This window comes from Medicago truncatula, chromosome 3 (genome assembly GCF_003473485.1).
Source record: "Medicago truncatula cultivar Jemalong A17 chromosome 3, MtrunA17r5.0-ANR, whole genome shotgun sequence".
NCBI classification, from domain to species: Eukaryota; Viridiplantae; Streptophyta; class Magnoliopsida; order Fabales; family Fabaceae; genus Medicago; species Medicago truncatula.
The window spans coordinates 48,476,803-48,503,628 of NC_053044.1; the positions used below are offsets into that span (position 1 = coordinate 48,476,803).

At 32.2% G+C, this 26,826-nt stretch overlaps 1 protein-coding gene across 1 annotated transcript; it reads right to left on the bottom strand.

The window, feature by feature from the left end:
- Window positions 1-5,304: 5,304 nt before the first annotated feature.
- LOC11429692 (protein MEI2-like 1) lies at window positions 5,305-13,145 on the bottom strand. The gene is made up of 15 exons (XM_003602702.4): window positions 12,693-13,145; window positions 11,835-12,001; window positions 11,616-11,667; window positions 10,618-10,947; window positions 9,946-10,358; window positions 9,673-9,831; window positions 9,356-9,472; window positions 9,115-9,263; window positions 8,781-8,863; window positions 8,305-8,703; window positions 7,196-7,826; window positions 6,783-6,867; window positions 6,629-6,697; window positions 6,368-6,547; window positions 5,305-5,985 (listed from the first exon to the last, which is right to left on the bottom strand). Exons 2-15 carry the CDS (start codon window positions 11,910-11,912, stop codon window positions 5,821-5,823), a joined length of 2,910 nt encoding a protein of 969 aa, XP_003602750.2. The 5' UTR covers window positions 11,913-12,001; window positions 12,693-13,145; the 3' UTR covers window positions 5,305-5,820.
- Window positions 13,146-26,826: the final 13,681 nt, after the last annotated feature.

Sequence of the window (26,826 nt, forward strand, 5' to 3'; positions counted from 1 at the left end):
TACAATGTTGCCAAATTGTGAATAAGATTCCATGAGTTTCTTCCTCCGGTATGGGGTAATGCCATAAGAAAATTGCTTTTTTGACAATGAAATCTTCCTATTGACACAAATAAAATACGTAAATGCCTCCGGCAGCAATTAACTACCGCATTATGTATCTTAACAGAACCAAAAACCTCCAGATTCTCATTACATACATGCAAACTCCATTCAAAAGTATAACCAATAATCACCCAAACTTCAATTTGCTCGAAAATCATTCAAATTTCATCAATTAATTCACAAGTAAGTTATTTCCTTCCTGTTTACATGCAATGTAGTTTGTTTAGGATGTTAGTTTTCATAAATTTGAGCAAAATGTTAGTTTTAGGTTAGGTTAGAAAATTGAAAATTAAGCATGATTTAGATGCTTGATGGATTGTTTATGTTGTAATTGTTGCTTAGAGACAATGTAGGTACAATGTAGCTCTTTAGATGTCTAAATAACACTAATCATGCTCCTAATTTAGAATGTATTTGATAAAAAGCATAAGTGAGGAAATCTTTCTTTTTTTGTGTAATTTTTTATTCAAATATCTTCAATTTTATAAAGTATATATGTTATAATTATTATAAGCTTCGATTTTTAATTTTTTTGGCAAGTTTGAAGAATGACATAATGTGGTATGTTATATAAATGTGGTATATTATAAGCTTGAATTCTAAGTGTGGATTTGTATTTTTTTTTTTTTTTGAATGCCTAAGTTTCATTTTTTATATGTTACATGTTACTTGGTTGGATTTTTATGCTATGTTAAATGCCTTAAAAGTATATAGTTTTTAAGGAAATGCTTAAATACATTGTCCACTTATTTGTGTTTTTTTAAATTTGTTTTGAACAGATATGGCCAGGGACGAGGAGGAGCGGCAGCCGTGTGTATAGAGCTTACAGCCACATATGGATTACTCCTCCCAGGTGGTTGATCTGACACAGACATATGAGTATGCGGAGGGATTTCAGGGATATGATCGGATGAAGGAGGATAAAATGTTTTATCAGCCGCAGGACGAGACAGAGGATGAGGAGGAGGCAGGTGATGAGGAGGTGCCAGAGGATGTTGTAACGGATTATATGGAGGCAGAGAATGTTATTCTTGAGGGTGAGCCTGAGCCTCAGACTCAGCGACGACGTCGTCGTGTTCCATCGATACCGCCATATCCTGTTGAAGAGTCTCCCTATCCTGGAGGACATGAGACCACATCATTGTTGTCCGACTACGTGAGGCACGTGGCGAACCCTCTTTGGGTGAACCATCATAATGTAAGTGTTTAAATTATTTAAAATTCTTTAAATGCTTTAAATTGGTTATTTAAAATAATGCAACGTAAATGTTATAATTATTTAAAATAATGTAGCGTAAATGTTTTAATTATTTAAAAGAATGTAGCATAAGTGTTTTAATTATAATATTATGTAGCGTAAGTGTTTTAATTATATAATATTATGTAGCGTAAGTGTTCTAATTATTTGAAAGAATGTAGCGTTAATGTTTTAATTATATAATATTATGTAGCGTAAGTGTTTTAATTATTTAAAAGAATATAGCTTTAGTGTTTTAATTATATAATATAATGTAGCGTAAGTGTTTTAATTATTTAATATTATGTATCGTAAGTGTTTTAATTATATAAAATAGTGATAATGTCTTAATTAATTTGAAATTCAGATGTGGTATGATCAGAACGGGTTACAAGTGTATAAATGCAGGGAAAAAGATGAAAGAGCTTGGTAAGCCGGAGGCGGGTTTGAGGTGGTTTTTGGAGCCTGTGGATGGGTCTGGCCTACATGATTTGATATACACGGGATATTCTATTGTGACCCATGTCATGATACGTGTTATGTGCGAGAGGTGGCACACGGAGACCAGTAGTTTTCATCTACATGTGAGGGAGATGACGATCACTTTGGACGATGTGCATAATCTCCTACACATTTCTATTCACGGCCGCATGCTGGACCACGATGAGACAATGGGTCAGAAGCGTGCGATTGATTTGATGACCAGATTATTGGGCATGTCAGATGTTGATGCTAGGGTTGAGATCAGGAGTGAGTTTGATGGTCATATCAGTTATCCCACACTGAAGCGGGTTTATGAAGACCACCTGACAGAGGCTAGACGGCTGGAGGACCCACAAACGAGGGAGGAGTTGCAGGAGAGAGCCAGGAGGAGACAGTGGTGTGTGAGGAGTTTTCTTCTATATCTCGTCGGTTGTGCGTTGTTCACTAACAAAACGAACAGACACATCGACTTGGTATATTTTGATTGTATGGCGGACTTGCAGACGATTGGGAAGTGGTTATAGGGAGGGATGACCTTAGCGTACCTGTACGACTATCTGGATGATTCTGTTATTCTGAATAACAGAACGATGGCTAGGAGTACGACTCTTTTTATGGTAATAATTTAATATTTATCTTCATTTCTTTATGAATTTATTTTATAATTTTTATTATCATGTTAGATTATTTTTTCCTAAGTTAGACTGCATTTATTTAGGATTTAATTTAAATTTTTCTGTAAAGCTTTTATAATGTATTTTACTTATTTGTTGCAGGGATGTATTTTGGAGCATTTGTTAGGTCCGTACCCAAGGAAGAAAAACACGCAGTGGACGCTGGAGAGACCGTGTGTTGGGAGATAGCTTACAAGCAAAGGACATAAAGATGTGCACCATTACCGCTCACGACTTGATCGCTTAAAGGTGGATGACGTCAGGTTTTCTACTTATGGTGATCACAGAGAGATACACCCTTTTCAGCTTATTGTCACTTACTCGGGATGACTGATGTGCGGGAAGGAGAGGGTGTACCGTAATTTACCTGAGCGGGTAAAGAGGCAGCTTTTCTATGTGCAGGATGTTCCGAGACATCTGTCATCCGTCGCTCAGGTGCCTACGCATTTGCTGACCACCGTGCTGCAGAACGCTCAGATGTGGTTCTTCATTGCTCGGGGAGATGCGTGTGAGAGACCATGGCATCATGCGCCTAGCTACATGGCTTGGTATGCCAAAGTCTCTCACCCTCGTATTCTCCCACCTGATGAAGGATCTCCTCCCAGGCCGGCGAACGTGGAGCAGATCACAGAGGAGGAGCATGTCAGGAAGATGCCTGACACACTGGCGATCATCCGGGAGGTGGTGCATATAGCTGATGATATTGTGGCCAGGCAAGCTGAGATGACTAATGAAAAGATTGTCCAGGAGGTGATGCGGATATCCGGTACTGATCGCCCCGCCCTTACGTATCAAATTGCCAGGCGGCGCAGGGGGCCGAGGCATGCTAGGCAGCAGGGTTGATTATGATTAGGGTTTTTTTATGTACTTTTTTACTCTGATGTATAATTATGACATGTTCCGTATATTTTGGTATTTGTATGACATTTTCCGACATACCTTTTATATTATTTCTTGCGTTTTAATTTTATCTGTTAAATATTATTTTGTTACGTTTTAATTTCCCGACATATCCTGGTTATTTACTTTAATTTGCAATTGGATGCAAAAACAGGCCAAAGTTCCTGGAAAAACCCGTGCATAGTGCACTGGTTTTGTTAACTAGCGTGAACGGCAGTTAACTGGCGCTGGTGCCAGCGGTTGTTAACTGTCGGCGTATCATTGAACGGTTGTTAATTGCCGCTGGGGACATTTACGTATTTTACTTGTGTCAATAGGAAGTTTTCATTGTTAGAAAAGTAATTTTCATGCCATAAAAACTTGCGAGAGTGCCCAACTAAGTGCCCGTAATCATATAGTATTAATAAAAGGACAAAACTTATGTACAGTACCATATGTGATGTTTTTATTGTTGTTCTATTAAAATATAACACGTGTACTTTAATAATTAAATTAATTTAGAATTGGATAACGAGTTAACACCGCTTCTTTTCAGTCCTTCCCAAGACAGTTCCGTTCATTCTCCAAAACCAACCTCCTTCACCATGAAATTAGAACTGTAGCTTCGTGAAACGAATATCTCATTTTGTATCCACCACCATAACCAACACGTCAATGAGACCACACTTACAACATGGTAGCAACAAAGTTACTGGTTTGTAGATAGAGAAAGAACATACACCCAAAAACTACATTGTAGCAACTTTTTGCATTGAATTTGTCACGCTACAATCACTTTTGCAAGAACATACACCCCTACATCGTAGTTGATAAACTACCACCATAATTGATGTCCCTGAACACCCCTTGACACTATCAGAAGTTTAAAACAACCAAGACATATATGAACTTTGCAGAGACACACACCTCCGCCGTCATCCCTCTGAAACCCATAAATGAACGGACTCTTCATTGTACGTCTTCTCCATTTTCCTCCTCATATTCCTGATGATTTTGTTGTTGACGGGGTTGAAGTAGGTTTTTAATGTGGTTGATCAGCTATGGAGGAGGCAGGTGAGTTGAGAGTTATGTCTCACAAAGATAACGGTTACACTCACGAAGTTAAAATTATTTAATTAATGAAACAAATAGAACACGTGTTTGATTTTGAGTGGATTACAGTAAAAACATTACCATAGTACCTATGGGCTATGGCACTGTACATAAGTTTTGTCCATAATAAAATTCGTTGCAAAATTCATAGTTTCACATCTGAGACTATTTTTCAACTGCATGACATCATGAATTGATCAGATATCTCTATAAAAATATTACATTATCAGTTTATAATAATATGTGATACGACTTCCTTTCAAAAAAAAAAATCCTTTTAACTCGTGCAATAATCTGTCACTATCACGTTAATAAGGCCCATTTCATCACGTTACGTATCATTGAAGTAACGTGTCAGCAGTGGGATGGGAATTAATGCCATTGTTTTGTTATGAAAAAATAAAATAATAATATTGCACAGTTTTCATCCAAGCATTCATTTTACTTGAATACATCTGTAAATAAAGTCATGAATAGTCCCTGCTCATAAATTCATTCCTGGAAAATGAACCTCATAATAATGATGATTTACTATATATTTTCATTTTCTCCTGTTGTAAAAGAATATCGTCAGATCTTATTATCAAACGTTATATATATAATGACATGATTTTAGCTCTGTCAAAAAAAAATGACATGATTCTAGTAAGCTATAGAAAGAAAAGAAAAAAAAGCATTTACATGTAAATGGCATTCAATTTAGCCTTAACCATTTAGAAATTTTCTACTTCTAAAATTGAATTGAACACCATTTACATGCAGAATAGGTTTGTGCGCTGAGAAATGAATTCACAAACATCGCGCAAAACAGAAATATACGAATCAAAATGAAAGTTTCAATTGAATAACCTCCTTGAACAATCCCAACATATAGACAAAAATCCTATAAAGACACCAATGCTCGGGGATACAAACAAAATTACATATGAACATCAGAAACAACAATAATGAAAACAAAATGAGCAAAGAACCCTTGAAACACACAATGACGTGCACTATCTCCAGGGAACTGCAAATTGTGCATTCAAAGCTAACCAAAATTTTAAGCTTCAGTTAAGCAAGTCTCTCTAAAACTTGTAAGATGGTAGAATGGTTCCATACAAAAATTTAGGTAAATAAAGAAGATACTAGAATCATTGACTTCATTCCAGTTATGTACCTCGACCTTCAAAAACTTTTTCAAGGCTCCTCTATAAGTCCAAAATTGTGAGCCCTCGTTTCCTACCGGCTGCTCCAACTCTTCTCTCTCTCACACACACAAATAAAATGTAATATACAATGACGGAGTTGACATGGCACGCAGCATTGAACTGTTAGTGCTTGAGGCTTAAATCAGTCAGTGTCTCTTGAAGAACTTGGTGAAGAATCTACTCCACTTGCAAACTCCTCTGCATTTGCCAAAATTGAAGAATTCCCTTGACTACGGCTCTCCTCGTTGCCACTACTACGTAATTTTCCTGGCCTTACTCTAATATTTGCACCCAAGGGAAAAGGCTCCTGCACAGAAAAAATGGTCAAAACCACAATAACATAGCATTTTGCCGTGTTATCAAAAGCATTTTACCGTGTTATCAAAAACCAGCTCAAGTAAGAATTATTTCTAGAATCATGCACACAAGAAACTCTTTCTTACCTTACATTAAGTACTTAAAAAATAGGCATCTAACGTGTTAATATTAAATATGACTAAAAAAATATCTTACTAAATGAGAAAGCCTTTAATGTAGCTACTAGCATTGTACAGGCATCAACCCAACTATAAATGTTAACAAATTAATCCAGAAATACGAAGCATGACATCTGTCAGAAGAATGTCAGTAATAAGCAGATGGAGATAGCAACAGGAAAATAGTTATAGGTAAAGAACAAGCAGATTTACCGGATCACCGGCATTTGGACCATCTGTATGGAATAGAATAGGGCGGCAACGTTTATCTTCATTCATCAGGCTTGAATTCTGGAAATGAGCAATAAGAGCAGATTTTCCTTGAATTCGGGCATATGCAAGTACTGCTACCTTTTCACTGTTAAACTTCTCCCATTTTTTCCCATGAAAAGCCTGCACAAGAAACAGATTAACTCGAAATTCATATTGCATACATAAATATAACTCATAAGTACATAAGAGTTCTCAAGTAACCTGGTGGAATGGAATTATTTGACCAGGATCAATCATATTGATGAATGCATAGCCAACATTACACTTGTTCTGCAATAATTTGTACAACTGACTTAGAAAACATTTACCATTCCTACACTTATCAAGGGTCAACCAACACCAAACAAATACTTACCTTGAAATCAATTGGCAAATACAGAAAATCATAAGTTCCCCGACAACTCTCATCTATGGCTGTAAGAAGCATCTTTGAAGTATACCTGCCGAGATATTAATACATATGTCAAATAGGAAAGAATAAATCAATAGATCAAAGCCAAAGAATTTGCACGCTTTACTCCTAGGAAAATCTGTTTAAGGTAAAAACCAATTAATCAATATAAAAAATAGAAGAAAAATATGCACAGGCAAGTAAAAAGTAAAGGTGTATCCTCGTTAGTGTTACCAAGCAAAAGAGCAAGACAAGATTGGCTAACTAATGCATCAAAGTGAAAAGGGCAAGAGCCAAATAAACAATTTGTAAAACGATGATGAAAAGATAACAGTTCGAGCAGAAAAAGAAGTGTACAAGAAGATAGCGAGAAATACTTGTTGGGAATATTTTTTATCATCAGCGTTGTTCTGTTGTCTTCCCCACGCGATATGCGGCCTAGGTCAAGTTCAAATTGTTTTTTATCAGCATTGTTATTGTTCGCTTCACTTCTACGATGATAGAAGTTTCTCATTCGTTCATTGGTAGAATCAAATTTCGACATTGAAGTCATGGGAAGTCTCCCAGGGAAGACATGTGGCAACTGTTTAGGAGAGCCATGCCCAACATTGGATGTCAAATCGTTCCCATTCCCACCAATATGAGAAAACATGTTGCTTGAAAGATCCGGAGGATGCAACTGCCAGCTACCATGAAAACCCGCATTTCCTAGAGAACCCAATCTAAACCCAGGAGCATCAGGAGACTCTCCCAAGTAAGAATGTTGTCTTTCCCAGGGTGATCCCGTAACAACTGGTGCAGATCCAACATGGTGGTCTATATGTGATGCTCTCAGCATATGAGCCGGTGTCCTGGCAAAGCTAGGCATCTGAGGAAGACTAGGAGAACCAACGCCATTAACAAAAGATGGCGTTTTCTGCCAAACCACAGCATTTGATGGAGATTGCTGACGCAAGTTTGAGCCATTCCACATATGATAAAGCTGATGACGGGGAAGGCTCCCATTTCCTGATGGTAAAAATTTCAAAATAAAACAAAGATTTCATGAACTAACACTCAAGTAAAGAATTATTAAATCCAAATTTGATACCTTTTCAGCCTCTTACTACCCAGCTTATACTACTTATAGATAGAAAGGCCGACCCCAAGAGGACCAAGACAAAGATTGAAATCCAAATGCTTAATCTCTGATACTTAGACATGCAAGTTTAAATTTCTTCAAATCAATAATTAGCTTTTTAAATAATTTATATTTGTCTTACTAAAGAGTGAAATTATTTAAAACCAAAACTGTCATTAACTGTAACAGTCAAGTCCAAAGGTTTTGAATTCATAAGAATCTAGGATGCCATTTAAAGTAAAACAATAAGTTTAACCTTTTGAAATAAATTCATCCTTCCCTGTCATAGAGACAAGGGAACCATTCTGAAAATGTTGCAAACAAAGTCTGATTACCCATGAAGCTTTTAAGGCACGTTAAACTTACCTCCTGCATTAAAATCTGCCAAGTTCCCAGTTGAGATCATTCCCTGAATATGCCTGCCATCAGATGCTTCTGTGGATCCAGTTCCAATGTTGACAGCCATTTTAATGGTGTTTGACAAATTGTAAGGACTACCATTAGCTAAACCATCACGATACTCAGGCAAAGAATGAGGGTGCAATCTTGGAATAGATGCAAATTTCATTGCATCAACATTACTGGAGTCACCAGATACTTTTACAGCAGATGCCCCTCTTGTGGTGTTGGAAATACTAGAATTCACGTGAAAATTTGTGTTATCAAAGAAAGCATTCAAAGGCAGCTGTGATGCAGATTGGAATCTTTGATTATATCCATTTTCCAAGCTTCCACCAGATGCAATAACTCCAGAAGATAGTCCGGCTGTAAATTATGTCTAGTGAGACCAAGTACATCTTAGCTTCTACAAACACGATAAGTAAAAGAAGACAAAATCATACCCTTCTGTCTTAAGAATAAGATGTCATTGAGATTATGACCAAGATCAGGTTCATCTTGTCCCTTTTGAGATGGCTGAGTCATACTACAAAAGCAGGGTTTCCATGATTGTGTGATCAGTAACATTATAATAGAACAACTTCACTCTATTAACCATTAAAAAGCAAGAATAATATACAAGGTAACAAGAATAAATATGCAGGCTATAAATAAAGACTTCGTCCACAAAAGATATATCAAAAATAGGCAAATTTAAAATGTAAAAAAGAGTTTCAGAAGTTACTAAAAAAAGAAGAAAATGCAATTCAAAATAAAATAAAAGTGGTAATAGCTCACCGTATTGCATTCCTAGGATGACCAGGTTCAAGCTTGATGTGTTTCCCAGCAAGGCAGATTCCATTCAATGAACGGAGAGAAGCTTCTGCACCTCGAACATCATAAAATTCAATATATTTGATATGATTCATCTCTGGATATTCATAGATCTGCAATAACAGACATAACATTTAAGAAGCTGGTATCGTCTTTTGATATACAAGCACTGAAAAGGGGCGAAAACCAACAACGAATAACTTACCTCTTTGATTTCTCCATAAAATCCAAAAATACGTTTTAGTTCGTCTTTCAAAACAGCTGAATCAAGACCAGATATCATCAGTGTACCATGGCCAATATCCTTCTCTGTAGGATTTCCCTAATATGTCATCAGGTTGAGAAATATAAATAACCATAACATGAAAAACAGGAATACAGAGCAATTGAACAAGCAAAGCACATAGCAGTAATACTGAAAGATGCTAAGACAAACAGCATAAATACTGTCTTTAACCAAATAAATGATAATAATGGAAAAGGAATTATACATACATGAGAAGTTACTAAACAAGATGATACCTTTGGAATTGAATAACGTATATCCAGTTTCCTAGAACTCAATGTCCTATTTTGAAGTGCTTTCATTGCATTTTGTGCTGCCCTTAGGTCATAGTAAGAAATCATAACAAACCCACGATGCTTGCAGGCAGTATAAAGGGTTCGGATATCTCCATATTGCTGGAAGAACAAAAAAAATAGTCCACTTATATGTCACTACAAGTGGTATACAGCACTTTATTTAAATTCCTATATAGCATCTACCGCCGTAAAAAATAAAGACAAAAGGTTCACCTCAAAGAGAGCCTTTAGCTCCGAGTCTTCTGCATTGCTAGTAATGTTTCCAACAAAAAGTGTTCTAGAAGATTGTTCACCAAAAGAACTTTTGCCTTTAAAAGCCCCAGAGTAAGCAGGATCACCATCCAAGCCACTGATTCTTTTTCCTGAAGCTGAAAGTTCATCTCCTTCCAACTCCATGCCTCCACCACTGCTGAACAAATCAAAATCTTCAAAATCATCACTTGCTCTAGCATGAGCACTGCCTCCTAAACCATCGGTGACACCGGAAAACAGATCATCTTCGTCGGGAAGGAGATCCCCTATAGTGTCAGCCTCAATTTCTTCAAGAGATTTGTATGGTTCTTCCTCGGGAAGAGAACCAGCAGTAATATTCTGATCAGACTGAACACCATTTCCCAAGAACCTCACTGCACCAAGATATGCATACAAACACCCACTCAGAGATATATGGGAATACCATTGAACTCAACAAAAAACATGAATAGAAAAGTTTCTTTTCTGGTGGGGTTCTGGCGCGCGCGCGAACGTGTGTGTGAGGGGGGGTGGGATGATACATTAGCAAATCAACATAAAAAAATACTTGCATCGTAACAAAATAAAATGGTATAATACTCATGATACATGTGTCCAACTAACTATCTTAGCATGCATGAAACACATTCTTACACTTTTGGCTAAACATATCGGACAGTGAGCTTGAGAATAGACTGCTTTCACGTGCGCCTGCATTGGTGACAATCTTGTTCCCAATTAAACCATATGAGCTAGATGCTGGCTGCCTATGCACATCAGACCATGATCTCGGGTGATAATTCAATGATTCCTTTGAATCCTTCAGCGCATCTACCATGCCAGCTTGTGCACCAAAGTGTACGTTTTCTATAACTTCCCCAGATAAACTAGTCTGTGACATTGGCAAGCCTATTTTTGCATTTCTCTCGAGGGCTGATGAAGTATGCAAAATGCCTCCAGGTGAAGCTGCCATTTCACTCTTCCCTGAAAATTTGAACATAGAACTTGATTTATCCAACAAATGAATTACACGTTCATTAAATGAACTGCTTATTTATGGAACACAAGTAAACAGACACGAATATGGGTACACGCATATATTACATTATTACTACATCCAATATCATCATGATTAAAAACAGCAAAATCATCATAACATCTGCAGAGAAAAGAGTGTGCAAGTTTGCTGAGCACAGCATCTAAATTCATAAAATCACCATTAATTACGCAAGCTATATCACAATGAAAATGACATAGAAAAACCAAAAAGAAATCTATCAATACCACTCCCTACAAAATGAAATAAACAATGCCAGTAAACTCCATCCATAGATATTTATTCTAAATACGATCCTGGGCAACGACAGTAAAAGTTAAATAATGGAAAGTACAGAGTCTGTTCAATTAAAACTAGAGAGGTATCCGCTAAGGTACACAAAAATATGGAAAATGTGTCTAATAAATTAACACATCAAAAATCAAATTGACAACACTTGTTATTCTCTAAACTCAAATGTGAAACAATGATCAAGGTCTGAGTGTTAACTATCTGTTTTTGGTTAGTAGATATATATGGAGTGTTAATGGCATAGTGGGAAGCCAGCATGACATATAGGACTCTATTGAACAAATAATGAGTTGATTGACCTCACCTTGTGGATAATCATCATGAATAGATTTTGGCTTCCTTAATCCAACACTCCTCTGCACATGAAAAGTCCAAGACATGTTTAGAAAAAAAGGCAATAACATTGAGGCTATGAAGTACATGAGATCGAGAAGTCGGTTGACAATTTTATAAAAGAACACTCAAGTCTTGGATGATAAAAAAATGTGATAAACCAAAATGAGACACTTCGGATGATAATTACCTCGGATGCATAGGAACCATCATCATAAAGATGGGATGAAGCAGTAACACCCCTCTGGTTCATTATTTCAAAAGGCATCCTATAGCTTAGCCAGAAATTATAGAAAGAGAAATGATACAGAATTATATCCTCACTTGCTAGCTTTGTTGAACTCTACTCATCATCATCTGTTGAAAAATTCAAGGTCACATGCTTTAAGAAGGAAAGAACAGAAAACAATAAATAAAATGTGACATTGGCATAAACAGAACTTGAGATCATTTCTCACCCAAAAAGTAACATTTATATTAGACCTCTACTAAGATCAACCCATACCCTCAAAACAAAAAAGGAAAGTGGGAAAAATAATACACTAAAGAAACCCTATTTAGAGGCTCTATTTCTAGATTCAATTGCAAAATTCAAAGAGATTAGTGCAAAATTAGGACAAATATAGTTGTACCTTCAACTAAACACTACCAGAAGGAAAGGACAGCACAGAATTCTTACCTACCAACTACCTAATTGATTGCCAAAAACAATATTTATAGAAAATTGAAACAAACCCATCCTTAGAAATGTGCAAAATTCTCTATTTTTTTATCAAAAATAAAAAATCATCTACATGAAGCTTACAATGTTCCACATCGGTTCTATCACAAAATCAGACATGAAGAGAGAGAATTTCACAGAAAAACCTTAAAAAACAAACAGATCAAGAACAAAAAAACATAAATTTTCATAAAGGATCTAATCTAAACAACATTAACAGATCAAAAACATGAACATGAAGAGATTCCTGATCATAAACCCAAACAGATATAAAAACCAAACCACCGAAGAAAAAACATAAATATTTTGAAGCTGAAAAATTCACACCTTGTTAACAATTCGAACAAAACCAAGCTAGCAGAAAAATCCAAAAATCTTCCTTATCAATGTTTCACCATAGAATTGAGCAAAAAACAAAACAAAACTGAATCTCAAAAACCGTCTACAGCATAAGGAATTCAGAAACAAAAGATCTCATGATGTTTGGTCCAACAAAAACCTTGTTCTTTCCACATTGCAATATCAGATATAATTTATCACAAAGAAAATGAAAAAGATGAATAATTCTGATATTAAAGGTTCATTTTTGAGAAAAATAATGGAAAATTGTGTGAAGTCGAAGAGAGAGAAAATGGGAAGAGTAGAGGCGAATCTCCGGCGAGGTTGTTATGCTCGCCGGTCGCTCTCTGGTTTGGTTTGGAGAGAAAATCAGACAAAGAAAAGAAGAGAGGTTTTTTTTTTTGGTCTTGTGATGAAGAAAGAGAAAAGAAAAGAAAAAGAAAAGAATAGAAAAAGAAAAAGAGGTGTGTGTTAGTTGGCTTTCAAATTCTATCACATTAAAATTATAAGATAATAATAATCTTATTATTATTAAAAAAAAAAAAAAAAGTGCTATAAATGTAGGAGAATAAATAGGCGCAGAGATAGAGTGTTCGGATTGCAAACTTGTAATAAAATAATAATAATAAGAAAAATAAAACTGATAATAATAATAATAGGTTTTTGAAAGAAGAAAACAATAATAACAATTTAAACTTTTTTGTTTTGGTTTCTTTACGTGTACTCTTCTTGCCAAAGAACACAAATCTTCAAAAGAAGCCTACTCGATGAAGGTCTTAGTCGAAATCCATAAAAATTTTGTTATGGCGGATGTACTTGCAAAAATATTGTAATGCTAAGTTGGTATGTGCTTGAGGAGGATGAGAGGTTTAAAATAATTCACACCTTTATTGATGTTAATGTGTTGTTATGTAAACGTAAGGAGGTAATCTTAGTTCAAAACATGTATAAAGGCATATACCTTGAATCAAAATTAGTATCTTTGTCTTAATTATAAACAAAAATATGTGTTCAGATTTTAGACCAAATACATCAACGAATTTTCCTCTTGTGGGGAGCAGTTGCGGAGCTCTTCATGGGTTGGGGTGGGCGATGGCCCACCGAAAAAATTAAAAAATCAATGATTATAGATTTATTTTGCGAGATTTTAAATAATTTTTTGTTGGTTTTAGATTTCGGTTGATCCAAATTCCCGCAAACTAGTGTAGTGATCCACCCGAAAAATTTAAATAATTTAATTATAGGTCTATTTTGCGAGATTTTATACAATTTTATGTTGGTTTTAGGTTTCGATTAATCCAAATTCCTGCAAAGTGGTGTAGTGGTCCACCCAAAAATTCAAATAATTCAATTATATATTTATTTTGCGAGACTTTAAACAATTTTTTATAAGATAATTTTAGTGGCCCACCCGAACTTTTTTTCTGACTCCGCCGCTAGTGGGGAGAAGTATATTTGTCGTAATTTTTTTTTTAAGGATTTGTCATAATATGTTAATAAACAAATATGTGATTAAAGTCCCTTAAAAAAAATTGTTATTAAAATGTTTCTATCGAAATTAAAAGAATAATGTTTGGTATATTTTTTTATAAAGAAATAGAGATAGAACAAATGAACCTTGAAAAGAAATATTTCTTGATATTTTGAATTTAAAATGACAAGTATATCTATATATATTTCTTGTAAAAAAAAGTATATCTATATATATTTCTTGTCTTAAGATAAAATTTTATTTTTTACACACAAGCTATTGTAATGTTTGTTTTGTTCATTAGAATTTTATTAATCTAAAAGAGGTAGACATGTGTGTAAGATAAGGTTGTTTTTGGATAGAGACAATACAGATAAAAAAATGACAATATTTATCCTAATGTGTAAAAGAATTCCATCAAAAAACCAATAAGGGTGGGTGGAACTAAAACAAGATTCATGGGTTCAGCTAATTATAGAATACAATAATAAAAAATATATCCTAATTATCCAATTTTGCTAATGAATGACCGTTGAATTATTGATGATACAACTATTGTTTTAAGAAAAAAACAACTATTTAAGAATTTAATTCTTTGACAATACTTTTTAAGAAAATGATTGTTTTCCTCAAAAAAAAAAACTATTGTTTTAAGAAAATGATTTATAACTTTTTAAGAATTTAATTCTTTGACAATACTTTTTGGACAATGATTAATTATATTTTATTTAATATTTTAATATTCTCTTATGATTTTTTAATAAATTCATAATTATCTTAATTTTATTCAAAGCTTAAAGAATTTTCTTATTTGCATAAAAAAAATCATATTTTTCTTAATATTTCATAATATTTAATCTGAATTTTTTGAAGATAGTAGTTTGGAGGTGGAGTGTACATAATCTCGAGGAGGCTCAAGAAAGTCTTTCCTTGTTTGAAATCTATAGCAAGATTGCGAGATGATGAAGGCAAGGAAAAATTGTTGGCCATTGCAAAGAAAATGAAAGGTTGGGATAAGTAGTAAATTCATCTAATCTAATCTAATCTAATTCTCTTAATCTTTAAGTATTGTTGATTGAAAAAAATTGGATAATGTTACATGATAATGATACAGCGGAGGATGTGTGGTGGCATGAATAAATTTTTAGAGATAAATTGTACACTTGTGATATTATGGTTTGATCAATGTCATTAACCACAATGTCACCCAAGTGTCACCCGCAGATTTATATATGTAAGAAAATAAGACCGATGTAATATTACATACGACTTTTAAGATTGCCGACTAACTTCACAAACCAATACGGATTCGTGTTTTGTCATCACTGACACGTTTTTCAGAAAACTTACTAGGTCACCAATACCAAAAGTGTTTCAAGTCAAACGCATTTATACATGGATTTCTTATGAAATAGGTTACCAAAAAGAGGATGCATATTGTCAGTGCATGTAGTACCAAATAATTCTTATAAGTTTTTCTTCAATCATACAGTCTCATACTCGCACGATCTGAGGATCACTATCATTTCGATGTGGATTTTGTTCATCTTTAAACTACTTGGAATCGTTCATTATTATGCATTTTACACCGACGACCACTCTTCATCAGCCTTGAGTATTTCGCCATTAATGCCAAGGCACACCAACGATTTGAATTTTGAATCTTTAACCTTATTGGCGGATTTAATACGGCCACTAATGCATGGGTAATTTTTTTTAGGAAGCTTCACAAAGGAATGTAGCATGCTACTGCAACTTATATTCTTGCAAAGATACAAGACTGAGGATGGTTCACTAGACCATGCTACTGCAACTTATCTTTTGTGATCCTAAACGATTACTTCATTAATTATCTCTCCCAGTCCTTTGACACCCGAACAACGACATTTATTTAATACTGATACTAGTAATAATAGAAATATCCAAGAACATCGACTCAAAGGAGCAAGGAGCAAGATTTGTATGACCACAATACAAATAATTTGAATTCATGCATATACACACCCTGTTTATTTTTATTTTTATTTTCCGTCTTTGTGCGGTGTGTTTTTGATTTCTCATTTTAGTGCGGTGTTTATTTTATTCAGATTGAAAGATTAGCTTTTAGCAAGTGCAGATTCGATCAATGACAATGACTTCGGCGTCGTCAACGTTGCAGATCCGGAGACATAAATATAGTCATATTAGTTATATATGTAGGCATATGTACTTTGCCGTTTTATCCTATTAACATGGATGATGTGAGTTTGTTCACTGATTCATCATTTTCGTTTTTAGCGAATTTGGATTTGTATTGTATCGATATACTCTATCAATTTGAATGAATGAATATCATTTATTTTTGTCAAAAAAAATAATATAATTTGTGTGCGTACCTAAGTCCAAATTTTTTGTGCTTGTGATCGTAAAAGTCTTCTTTTTTTTTTTAGGAAAAGTCTTGGTTATTAATTTTTTTAGAAAATTAGAAATATATTAATACTGCATTATATCACAATCCATAGCGCATCTAATTAACACTTTTTTTAACAGAGAAACTAACATTTCATGCTTAATTCAAGTTTGATTGTTTGAATATATTCATATCTTTCAAAGAAAACGTTTGAATATATTCTAATTTTTTATATTTAAATGTATACAATTAAAAATGGAGTATTCAAGTGAGAACATATATGATGATGATTTTGTCCACGTTGGGTTGATAATTTGTTAAGCAGCACAATGTCATTATGTAAAAGATGATAACTAAATCTATCTAATCGCTGGTAGAAGTAAGTAAGGGTATAATCATATTTCAATCATCCACAATATTACGTAATACCAAACAACAATGGTAGAGGACCATGCATGATCTAGTTAAGACGCGGCACAAGATTACGTCAACACGTGAACTTCATCAATTGTACTCAACTGGGGAAGGATCATAAGTTTTCAGTTGGACCATGCAATTAGGTCCCGTATGTTTGAACTAACTCGATTTAAAAATTGTGGAAGAGTTAGGAGTCATTCAACCAACTATTTTGAACAACTAGAACCATGAATATTGTGTTTATGAGGATTGATTTTGCCATTTAAAAAAGTCTAACAGCGTAATTTATTGTCTGTTTGTCTTTTATTCAAGTATAAATAATAATTTATAATGTACTCCCTCCGTCCCTATATATAAGACTCTTTTGCCAAAATCACGGGAATTAAGATAGTGGATATTTGTATTAAAGTTGTTTGTAATCACTATTATTTTTACAATTTTATCCTTTAAGAAAGAAGGTTAGTTTATATTTTCAACATGTTATTTATTGTTGATTGAAGAAAAAGATGTATAATAAATAGGGACATGTATGTAAAGAAATAATTAATGTAGTTGGAAATAACAAAGAGGTCTTATAAAAAGGGACAAAATTTTTTTTCAAAAAGGTCTTATAATTAAGGACAGAGGGAGTAATAACTTTCAAAACTTTAATACAAAACTGCGTACATCTTTTTTTTTTTCCTTTCCAAAATGCCATACTTTTGAGTTAGAATTTTGGACGTCGCATGTCAAAATTGAGGGGTAAGGTGCCTGACAAGTCAAACTTGTGTGGTTAATTGACATTTTCTTTTATTTTTAATATATTTTTTTGTTTGGTTGATTGGACTATGCAAGATCAAGTTTTGGGGTAGTTCAATCATTTTAAATTGGTTAACCCTTAACTTTTGAAAAACTTATGTAAATAAATAAATTTTTATGTTAATTCATATCATCTTATTAATGAAAATTTTATATTTATAAGTTGTTTTGTCATAAACTACCTTAACAAACTTATAAACAATATATTAATGCTTGTTTATTTGTATAAACTTTAAAATAAGTCAATCCAAACGGACCTTAAAAGTCCTACACCATACAAATTGACATATCATTATCCACCATCCGCGCTAAATTATTTGAAAACGAAAATGTTTCATATACATCTCATTTACCTTATGGGCGTCTCTTAATTTATTTGATTTTTATTTATTTTGAGATGATAGTCGCGTGAAAAGTCCATGTAAGTGGAGTTAAGTGAGTGTATGCAAATTAAAGTGTGTTCATATATAATAACTCATTTTAAAAAGGTGTAGGACACTACCCTAAGAAGCAAATATGTTGAAAAAGAGATAGAAGGTTTTACACCAAATCCCTTTAAAAATCAGAACCAAATATATTTTTGGTCCCTATAAATATATCAACTTTTCGTTTTAATCTATCTAAAATTTTCCTTCAACTTTTAGTACCTATAAAATTTTCAAGGCTTAGATATGTCATTGGTCCGTGCACTTTTACCATATTTTGATATTGCTCCCTGCACTTTGTTAAAATTTTGCTATTGGTTATTCCGTTAAGTCCAAGTTAAAACAAAATTCAACGGTGTGCACGTGAACCAATCATTCTACACCACGTGGCACACTAAAAACAAAAAATAATCCAACTTTTTTATTATTATTTTATTCATTATTTTTTTACTTAAGAGTATCATTAGTCCCTCCACTTTCAGTATTTTTTTTATATTGATCCTTGAAACATTTTTTTAAATACTTTCAAAGATATTATTATGTTTTGTTATTATTTTGTTCATTCTTTTTTTAAAAATAATTGTAAAGAAATAAAATAAAAAATCATTTTTTAATGAACCAAAATGATTTTATAATTATTCTTTTAAAAAATAATTGGTCCACGTGATTAATTTTCTTCAATGAACAAAATTGATTTTTAATTATTCTTTCAAAAATAATTCATTAAAAGCTTTTATTTTATTTTATTCTTTAAAAAGGTAAAAAAAAATTTATCTAAAAATGATTTTTTTTTATAATTATAGTCAATAAAAATAATGAACAAAATAATAATATCATTTAAAGTTTTTTTAAAAAAATAAAGGTTTAGTGACCAATATCAAAAAGTTCTGAAAGTAGAGAGACTAATGATATTTTTAAGTCAATAAATAATGAATAAAATAATAGCGAAAAGTTGGAATATTTTGTCTTTTAGTGTGTCACGTGGCGTGAAATAGTTGGTCCACGTGGCACACCATTAGTTTTTGTTTTTTTTTTTTAACTTGGACTTAACAGAAGGACTAATGGCAAAACTTTTATAAATTGGAGGGACCAATGCCAAACAAAAAAAGTGTAGGTATTAATGCCAAAATATGGTAAAAGTGCAGGGACGAATGACATATTTAAGTCAATTTTCAATCACTACTTTTGATCCCTATTTTTAAGTGAACTTTTGTATTTTTTTTAATGAAATTAGGTAGAATATTGTAAAAATCTCTCCCAAAAAATTAGAGTCTGTTTTAACAAAACATGAATTTTTTAAAATTCATATTTAATGCACGTATTGTTAAAAAAAAACTTTTTTTTTTGAGAGATTCTTCTAATATTATAAATTTTTCTGTAAAATTTTATTAAAAATATGAATTCTATATACGAGTTCACCTAAAGGAGGGACCAAAAGTGAAGATGAATTTTTTTAGAGGGACTAGAAATTGAAAGAAAATTTTAGAGGGAATAAAAAAAATTGACATAATTATAGGGATTAAAAATATATTTAACCCTAAAAATTATGTCACCAAACTCAAAATACAACGACCATTAGCCAATGAAATTCAAATCTTCTACAATAGCCGCACATATTAGCAGATGTGGAAACTTATGAGATTTTTTTCCTCAAGACAGAGTAAATCGTTAAATTAGTCTCTGACTTTGTAAATCAATTTTAAATTAGTTCATAGCTCTAATAATATTTTCAAAATAGGGTCTATCTTTGTTAAAAGTTTTTCATTTTGGTCATTGTCTTCATATTTTTATCAGTTGATGAAGATTTAATTGTTAAACTTTTAACCAAAACATAGACCAATTTAAAATATAAATCGAATTAGGGACCACTTTAAGAGTGATTTATAAAGATATATACCAACATGTCTATCTATCATTCCTCTTACTCAAATAAGAGGGTTTTCAGTGCTATTGCAATGTGCAACAATCGCAGGAGATCCAAATCCTCAACCAATGAGTGAATTTCTCGTCTTAATGTCATATAATTTGATAGATATATTTATTCACTGTATACGGTATCCACATTAAATGATTCATAGCCCGTATCGTTTTTTCTAGATTATCCTCTCTTATTTAGAGGATATTTTACCCTCTCATGATATCAACCAATCAAAATGTAATATAGATTGGCAATTTAAATGTCATAAATGAGTCAATTTTTTCTAAAAAAATAATCAATTATAATCATAAGGTAACTTTTAATACTTTTAATTTTTATCTAATTATAGGCATGATTACATTAGAGATCCTTTATCTTATTATTTGTTACACTTGGGTCTTTTATCTTTATTTTTTTCCGCTTAGGTCTGTTATCTCTTATAAAAACACATATACATCTTTTTTTACATAATTTTATTTTTTAAAATATATTTTTATTAAAAATGAAACAAATTCAAAAATATGATGAAGATGTTCATCATCTTCATCTTCTTCCTTTGAATCTTCATCATCTTCATTGAATCAAAAAAAAATCATACACAAATATATCTCAAAATATCATGAATTAATGTTATATTCACCTCAAATCTTCTTTTAAACACAAAAATCAAACCCTATAGAGAAAGAGATTTAGTTTCATCACAAAAAAAAAAAAAAAAAATAGTTATATAAATTGTCACGCAGTATATTATTATTAGTTTTATTATTTTCTAACTCAATATTCAAATCCGACATAAAAATAACCCCAAAATTGATAGTAGCTTTGCACATCAATTTTGTTGTTTCCAGAACAATCTTAACTTTCGTAAAGCCTAACCCTTCACCATCCGCCTTGCAACATTTGTGAAATTAAGATTTTGATTTTTGTGTTTAAAATAAGATTTGAGGTGAATATAACATTAATTCACGATATTTGGAGATATATTTTAGTAGATTTTTTTATTTATTTAAAGAAGATGATGAAGATTCAAGGGAAGAAGATGAAGATGATGAACATCTTCATCATATTTTTGGATATTTTTTCAGTTTTAATAAAAATATATTTTTAAAAATAAAATTATGTATTTTTTAATAAAAAAAATGCGAAAAAGATGTATATGTGATTTTAAGAGAGATAAAGGACCTAAACGGAAAAAAATAAAGACAGAGGACCAAAGTGTTACAAATAAATAAGATAAAGGACCCATAATGTAATATTGCCTTAATTATATTTAGGTGTTCAATCTTAATTAATTTACACTACATGACTGGCTTAGAACAATTAAAATTTCACATCAAATTTCTTTCTTCTGAATGTCCTTAAATTTATCTGTTATATTCATAAAATTTATTCCTTCCATTTTGATTGTTCAATTTTGTCGTTCCCAACTGTTGCATTTTTCAATTTTCGTGAGAATCGTCATGATTTCAAATATCGTTAGAATTGCCGTTATTTCCAGTACAACGTCAGGTATGATGACTTGATTTTTCTTTTTGATTTGATTTTTCTTGGTTGTGAGGTAGTTAATTATAACAATTGAGTAAATCATCCGTTGTACTTTGAGGGCTGCTAGCAGGTGTTGTCGCTGTGATGTTGTGGGAGTTTGCTAGCATTTTTTTGGTTGTTGCTGAAATGGTTATGTGATGAGGCTTTTGTTCTTTTATTTGGACTTAAAGGCTTTTGCTGATAGTGAGACAGGTCTATGCGTGTTAACATATTTTATTAGGTTGGCTGCTTAAATAAAAAAAATTAGTCACGATACCTGACGCGGTTCTAGAAACAACGACAATTCTCACGATAATTGGAAATTGCAGCAATTTGGAACGACAAAATTGAACAATCAAAATGGGAAGAAGAATGAAAAAGAAACAAAAATTGATCAATATGGAATAATAAAGAAGAAGAAATTTGAAAGAAGGAGATGTTTTTATTCTCACGTTCGGGGTTCTGGAATGGAAGAAATTTTATGAATGTAAATGATGAATTTAAGGAGATCTAGATGAAAGAAATTTGATGTAAAATTTTATTTGTTATAAGTCTTGTAGTGTAAATTAATTAGGATTGAATACCTTAATATATAATAAAAAAATTAAATCATTTGTTGTTTCAAAAAAAAAATTAAAAGTATTAAAAGTTATCTTATGATTAAGATTAACTCTCCTTCAAAAAAAAATTAAGATTAACTCTTTATTTTTATAAAAAATCTACTCATTTATTTGACATTTAATATTAACTATGTATATTATATTTTAATTGTTGATATCATGAGAGAGGATAAATTATCCTCTAAACAAGAAAGAATAACGTAGACCTCAACTCACCTACAAGAAAGAATAACGACAATCCTCACTTTAGTAATTTTAAACGTGGAAACAACATAGGAGGAGGGACACTCTTCCATTTTTGTCCGCGAGGGCAACCCACGTGAACAGCGAGTGGATAACAATTAAATCAAACTAATCAATCACTTGATATTCACTTCCATTGTAGTTGTAGAGGCCCCCACCTAATGAGGTGTACAGTAGGAAACCATATAACATGATCAGATATTAAAGATCCATTCGATCTTGATTGAACGGTTTAAATTTTAAATTGATATTAATTATAAAATAAAAATTAAATCTTTCTATTTTTTGAACCTTTCAATCAAAATCAAACGGTTTACATCGTCCTAAATGCCTGACTGCGTGTTTTTGTTGCTTGCGGTGAATTTGGTATGCAATTCTTTGTACGTAGCACTATAATTAGAAGAATGTTAACCGATGTCTACGGAGCATTGGTTAAACAGTTAAAAGAAGTAAGATTTTATTAAAAAATAGTGTAATAATTAGTTAGTCAAAAGTAACAGTTTATATTTCTAACACAATTTTTCTACTTTTGAATTTCTTAACAAGTACCTAACAAAACCCTTATAATTATCATATGTTGACTTGTTGGATTGTTGCCGGAGGAGGTAACCGGCTCCACAACATTGTCACATAATGAGAGTAGTATATTTCTATTTTTTTAATGGGAAATGTTAACTTGTGCACGTAAGACACACGTTAATGAGTTAAAAGTTGAAATAATTGGTTGTGATAAATGTATTTGAATTTAATTTTTTTACTTTTGATTAATTGAATGTACAAAATTCAAGGGAATGTTTCTACTTTTGAGTTGCTTAACATGTGCCCTTAGGGCACAAGTTAACATGACATTTTTTTTATACGGGTCTTGTTAACGAGTAAAAGTTACTATTTGTGGTCCTTAACTAGTGCCCCGGGCACTAGTTAACATTTTCCTTTTTATATAGTAATAGTTTACATATTCACTATATAGTGAAAAATTCGCACGTTCGTGGCAACATCTTTATTCATTATTATATGAGAAATGATATTTGAACATCCATTTTCTGACAACTTTTGTTACAACTTTCTCGTTCATACTCACATCATTTTTTACTTCATCTCTCTATTGCTTTGATTTTCGTGTAATACCTATTTTTTCTTTGCAAATTTTGGTTGTCCCCGTAAGTTGTCAATTAAAGGTTGTTTAAATAACATTCCTCTTATTATATATACTCCCTCCGTTCATTTTTAAGTGTCTATTTTGAAGAATTTTTTTTGTTCCAATTTAACGTCACTTTCAAAGTTTAATGCATCATTAAATGTTGTTTTACTAATATTATCTTTTATTATTTATTGCGGAGAGAGAAATATAAGAAATGAGATGTTAAATTAATAATGTCATTATAGTAAAAGTATAACTTATTGTATCAAAAGTAAAAATAATTATTGATTGTCTTGATTTATGTAAAATATTAAAAATTGACAATTAAAAAAGAACGGAAGTAATATTATGCGTTGTCCATAACAATTTAGTTAAACTTACGAGAACTACAAATTAAACATCTACGAAGCTATCAATCGAACTGCATTTATAAGACCATATTTCACAAGTCTATTGATTGCATTAATAAGCAATGATGTATTAATGTGGCCAGACACCAAATTAATTAAGCTAAGTCCCTGTTTAAAATTTTGTTAAAATAGGTATGCCGTATGCGCAAAATAGGTAGATGATTAATTATGAATTTCAACCCAAGCCATAAACTATGGATCTAGATGCGATGATAAAATAAATTAAATAATAAATAAGAGGACAAGTGAATAAGACAAGGATTGAGTGGGGATGAATTGAGAAGTACTAAAAAGCATCATCAACCTGTAAATCTTTTTGGCTCTTTCCCAATCTAGTTAGTCTGGGAGAGATTATTGACATCTTGACTATTTATGCTTTCTACTCTTTTACACTTTTCTTTACCTTTTTCTTTTTCAAAAATATCGCAACTGACTTTGTCCTCTTTGAACAGTGTTTTCTTCTTCTTTCTTTTCATCAATTATGAGAGTAAATTACTCTTGAAAATATAAGCATGAATATATTCGGTGCTAACTGCTAACAATTTTGAAGATCAATTTAACTATTCACATTATTTATGACTAGATAAAAAACACCAATATTTAATTTACCATGGAGGATCATAATTTTTGACAAGTTTAATGGTATAGGTAGTACACTAGTACAGTAGTAAATGTGGTAAGGGATGGAACGAGTCGAGTAAAATAATAAGAGCAGAAGGTACCAAAAATGGTCAGTAGTAGCATACTTGCATGAGTACTATCTGTCCTTGTTGATTTGAAGATTGAAGGCTTGAAGTTGAAGCATCCCAAAATGCCTTTTCCATGTGTCTGTCTTTCTGTTCCTTCTGCGGTTGAGTGTATCATCATACTGTTTCAGATTTCAAGATTCTTTAAACCACCTTGAGCTGCGCGCCAAGCCACGACAAATTGTGTAGTAATATTGGACAAGAATTTGATAAAAAATACTCTCTCCGTCACATATTATATGATTTAGTTGATTCTGTCACGTATGTCAATGCATAATTTTAAATTTAAATATCTTTAATAATGTATTATATGATTTAGTTGACTTTATCCTACATGTTGTTTTCATATCAGGTTCCAATTTCGATCAAATCCGGCATTGTTAGGTTCAGCTACCAAAGACATGCAAAGAAAGTACGCTGATTTAACTGAATATGAGCCATTCCCCCCACAATTTCACACGGGAGTATCAACAAGAGATCTGTCCCGAAGGGTGAAAGCTAGTATAGCAGCAGCATCCTAAATATAGTGGAAATAAGTTGTGTGTTCGTGTGAAGCCTGGATACGAAATACGTTACTGCACTAATACGTCGATACAGAAAAATTTCAAAAATCAAGATACGATATGACTAATGATACGTTAATAAAAAAATTATATAATTAAATGTAAAATATGATTATAACCATTTTTTTTAATATGCAAATATATTAACAAACAAAAGAAACCAGTCTTAGGCTCGTAGCGCATCAACATAAATATAAATAATATCAACAATTAAGAGAGTGATGATTAGTCAATTACATACACAATATATCCTAAAAAGAGCACCAGCAGTGCTATACTATATACAAAAGAAACATTGTTAGTGTTGTACTATATCGATCCAAAAAATAAGCATTATATCCAAAAAAGAACACATTAGTACTCAAGAGTTAAGTTATTTTAGTTAACATTAATTGGGAAATATCAGGGCAGATATCTGTGTAGGATAATTATCGAATACTCTCATGATACGTATCGGGAAGTATCGGGCAAGTATCGGTGCAGGATACGCAAGGTATTGATGATTGTTTATGTTTATGAGTGTTTTGTATTAATGATGACGTGACCCTTTAAACCTCGTGTTATCTGTTGAATTTATTTATTAAATATTGTATGTGGGGTTTGAGGGTGTTACACATTTGGCCTCCATTCGTGTTTCAACCTTTGTTAACGAGTTCTGATGTTCTCTTCACCTTTCACAACACATCTACTCATTCTCTCGTTCATCTTGCATGTTTCCACAACGCATCTTTGATGGTGTGGCAACAAATATCGAGCATCTTGAAGATTATGCATTCATTTCTCGCCTTAGCTTTTTAAGTGTCGATTAAATGTTGTTTAGAATTTTTTTATTGTTTTTATATGTAATTATGTTTTACATGTTGTGTTGATGTTTCTCAATCTTTTTATACTGCATTGCATTTTAGGGTTTCTATATTCATTTCTTGATCTTAGGTCTTTAATTGTCAATTAGATGTTGTTTAGAATTTTCTTTGATTGCTTGTTATATGTGATTTTGTTTTACATACCTTTTTTCACCGTTGCCATTGTTTTGAAAAAACAAACACTAATCTACCACCCTTTTCCAATTAAATACAGTATTACCACTTTTTTGAAAAAAGGCAAAAAGTTGTAAGTTGGGTTCCTTTTTATTCTTTTTAGGTGTAACTAGTTTTTTTCTTCTTCTTGGATTATGTTATTTTACTTAGTTGCTTAATTAATAAAACCAAATGTTAATGAAACAATCAAGTCTAAATTTAATTAAAAAATTAGTTTTTTTTAAAGAAATTAAATATTCAGTTAATGATATTAAAGAAAAATGTAAATAAAATTTGAAACAAAAAATATATCATTGATTACATTGATTTGAGATTTTGATACACTACATATTAATAGACGAACCTGATACATAACAAAAATTCATTTTTTTATTGTCTATTTTCGTGTCATCTTTTAATATCTTGTGGCGCAATTCAATT

Coding starts and splice junctions, on each gene's coding strand:
- LOC11429692 (XM_003602702.4), bottom strand. CDS start 11,912: ATGCCTTTTGAAATAATGAACCAGAGGGGTGTTACTGCTTCATCCCAT. Junction 7,827..8,304: donor GGCAGATTTTAATGCAGGAG/GTAAGTTTAACG, acceptor TTTTACCATCAG/GAAATGGGAGCCTTCCCCGT. Junction 6,548..6,628: donor AAATAATTCCATTCCACCAG/GTTACTTGAGAA, acceptor TTTCTTGTGCAG/GCTTTTCATGGGAAAAAATG.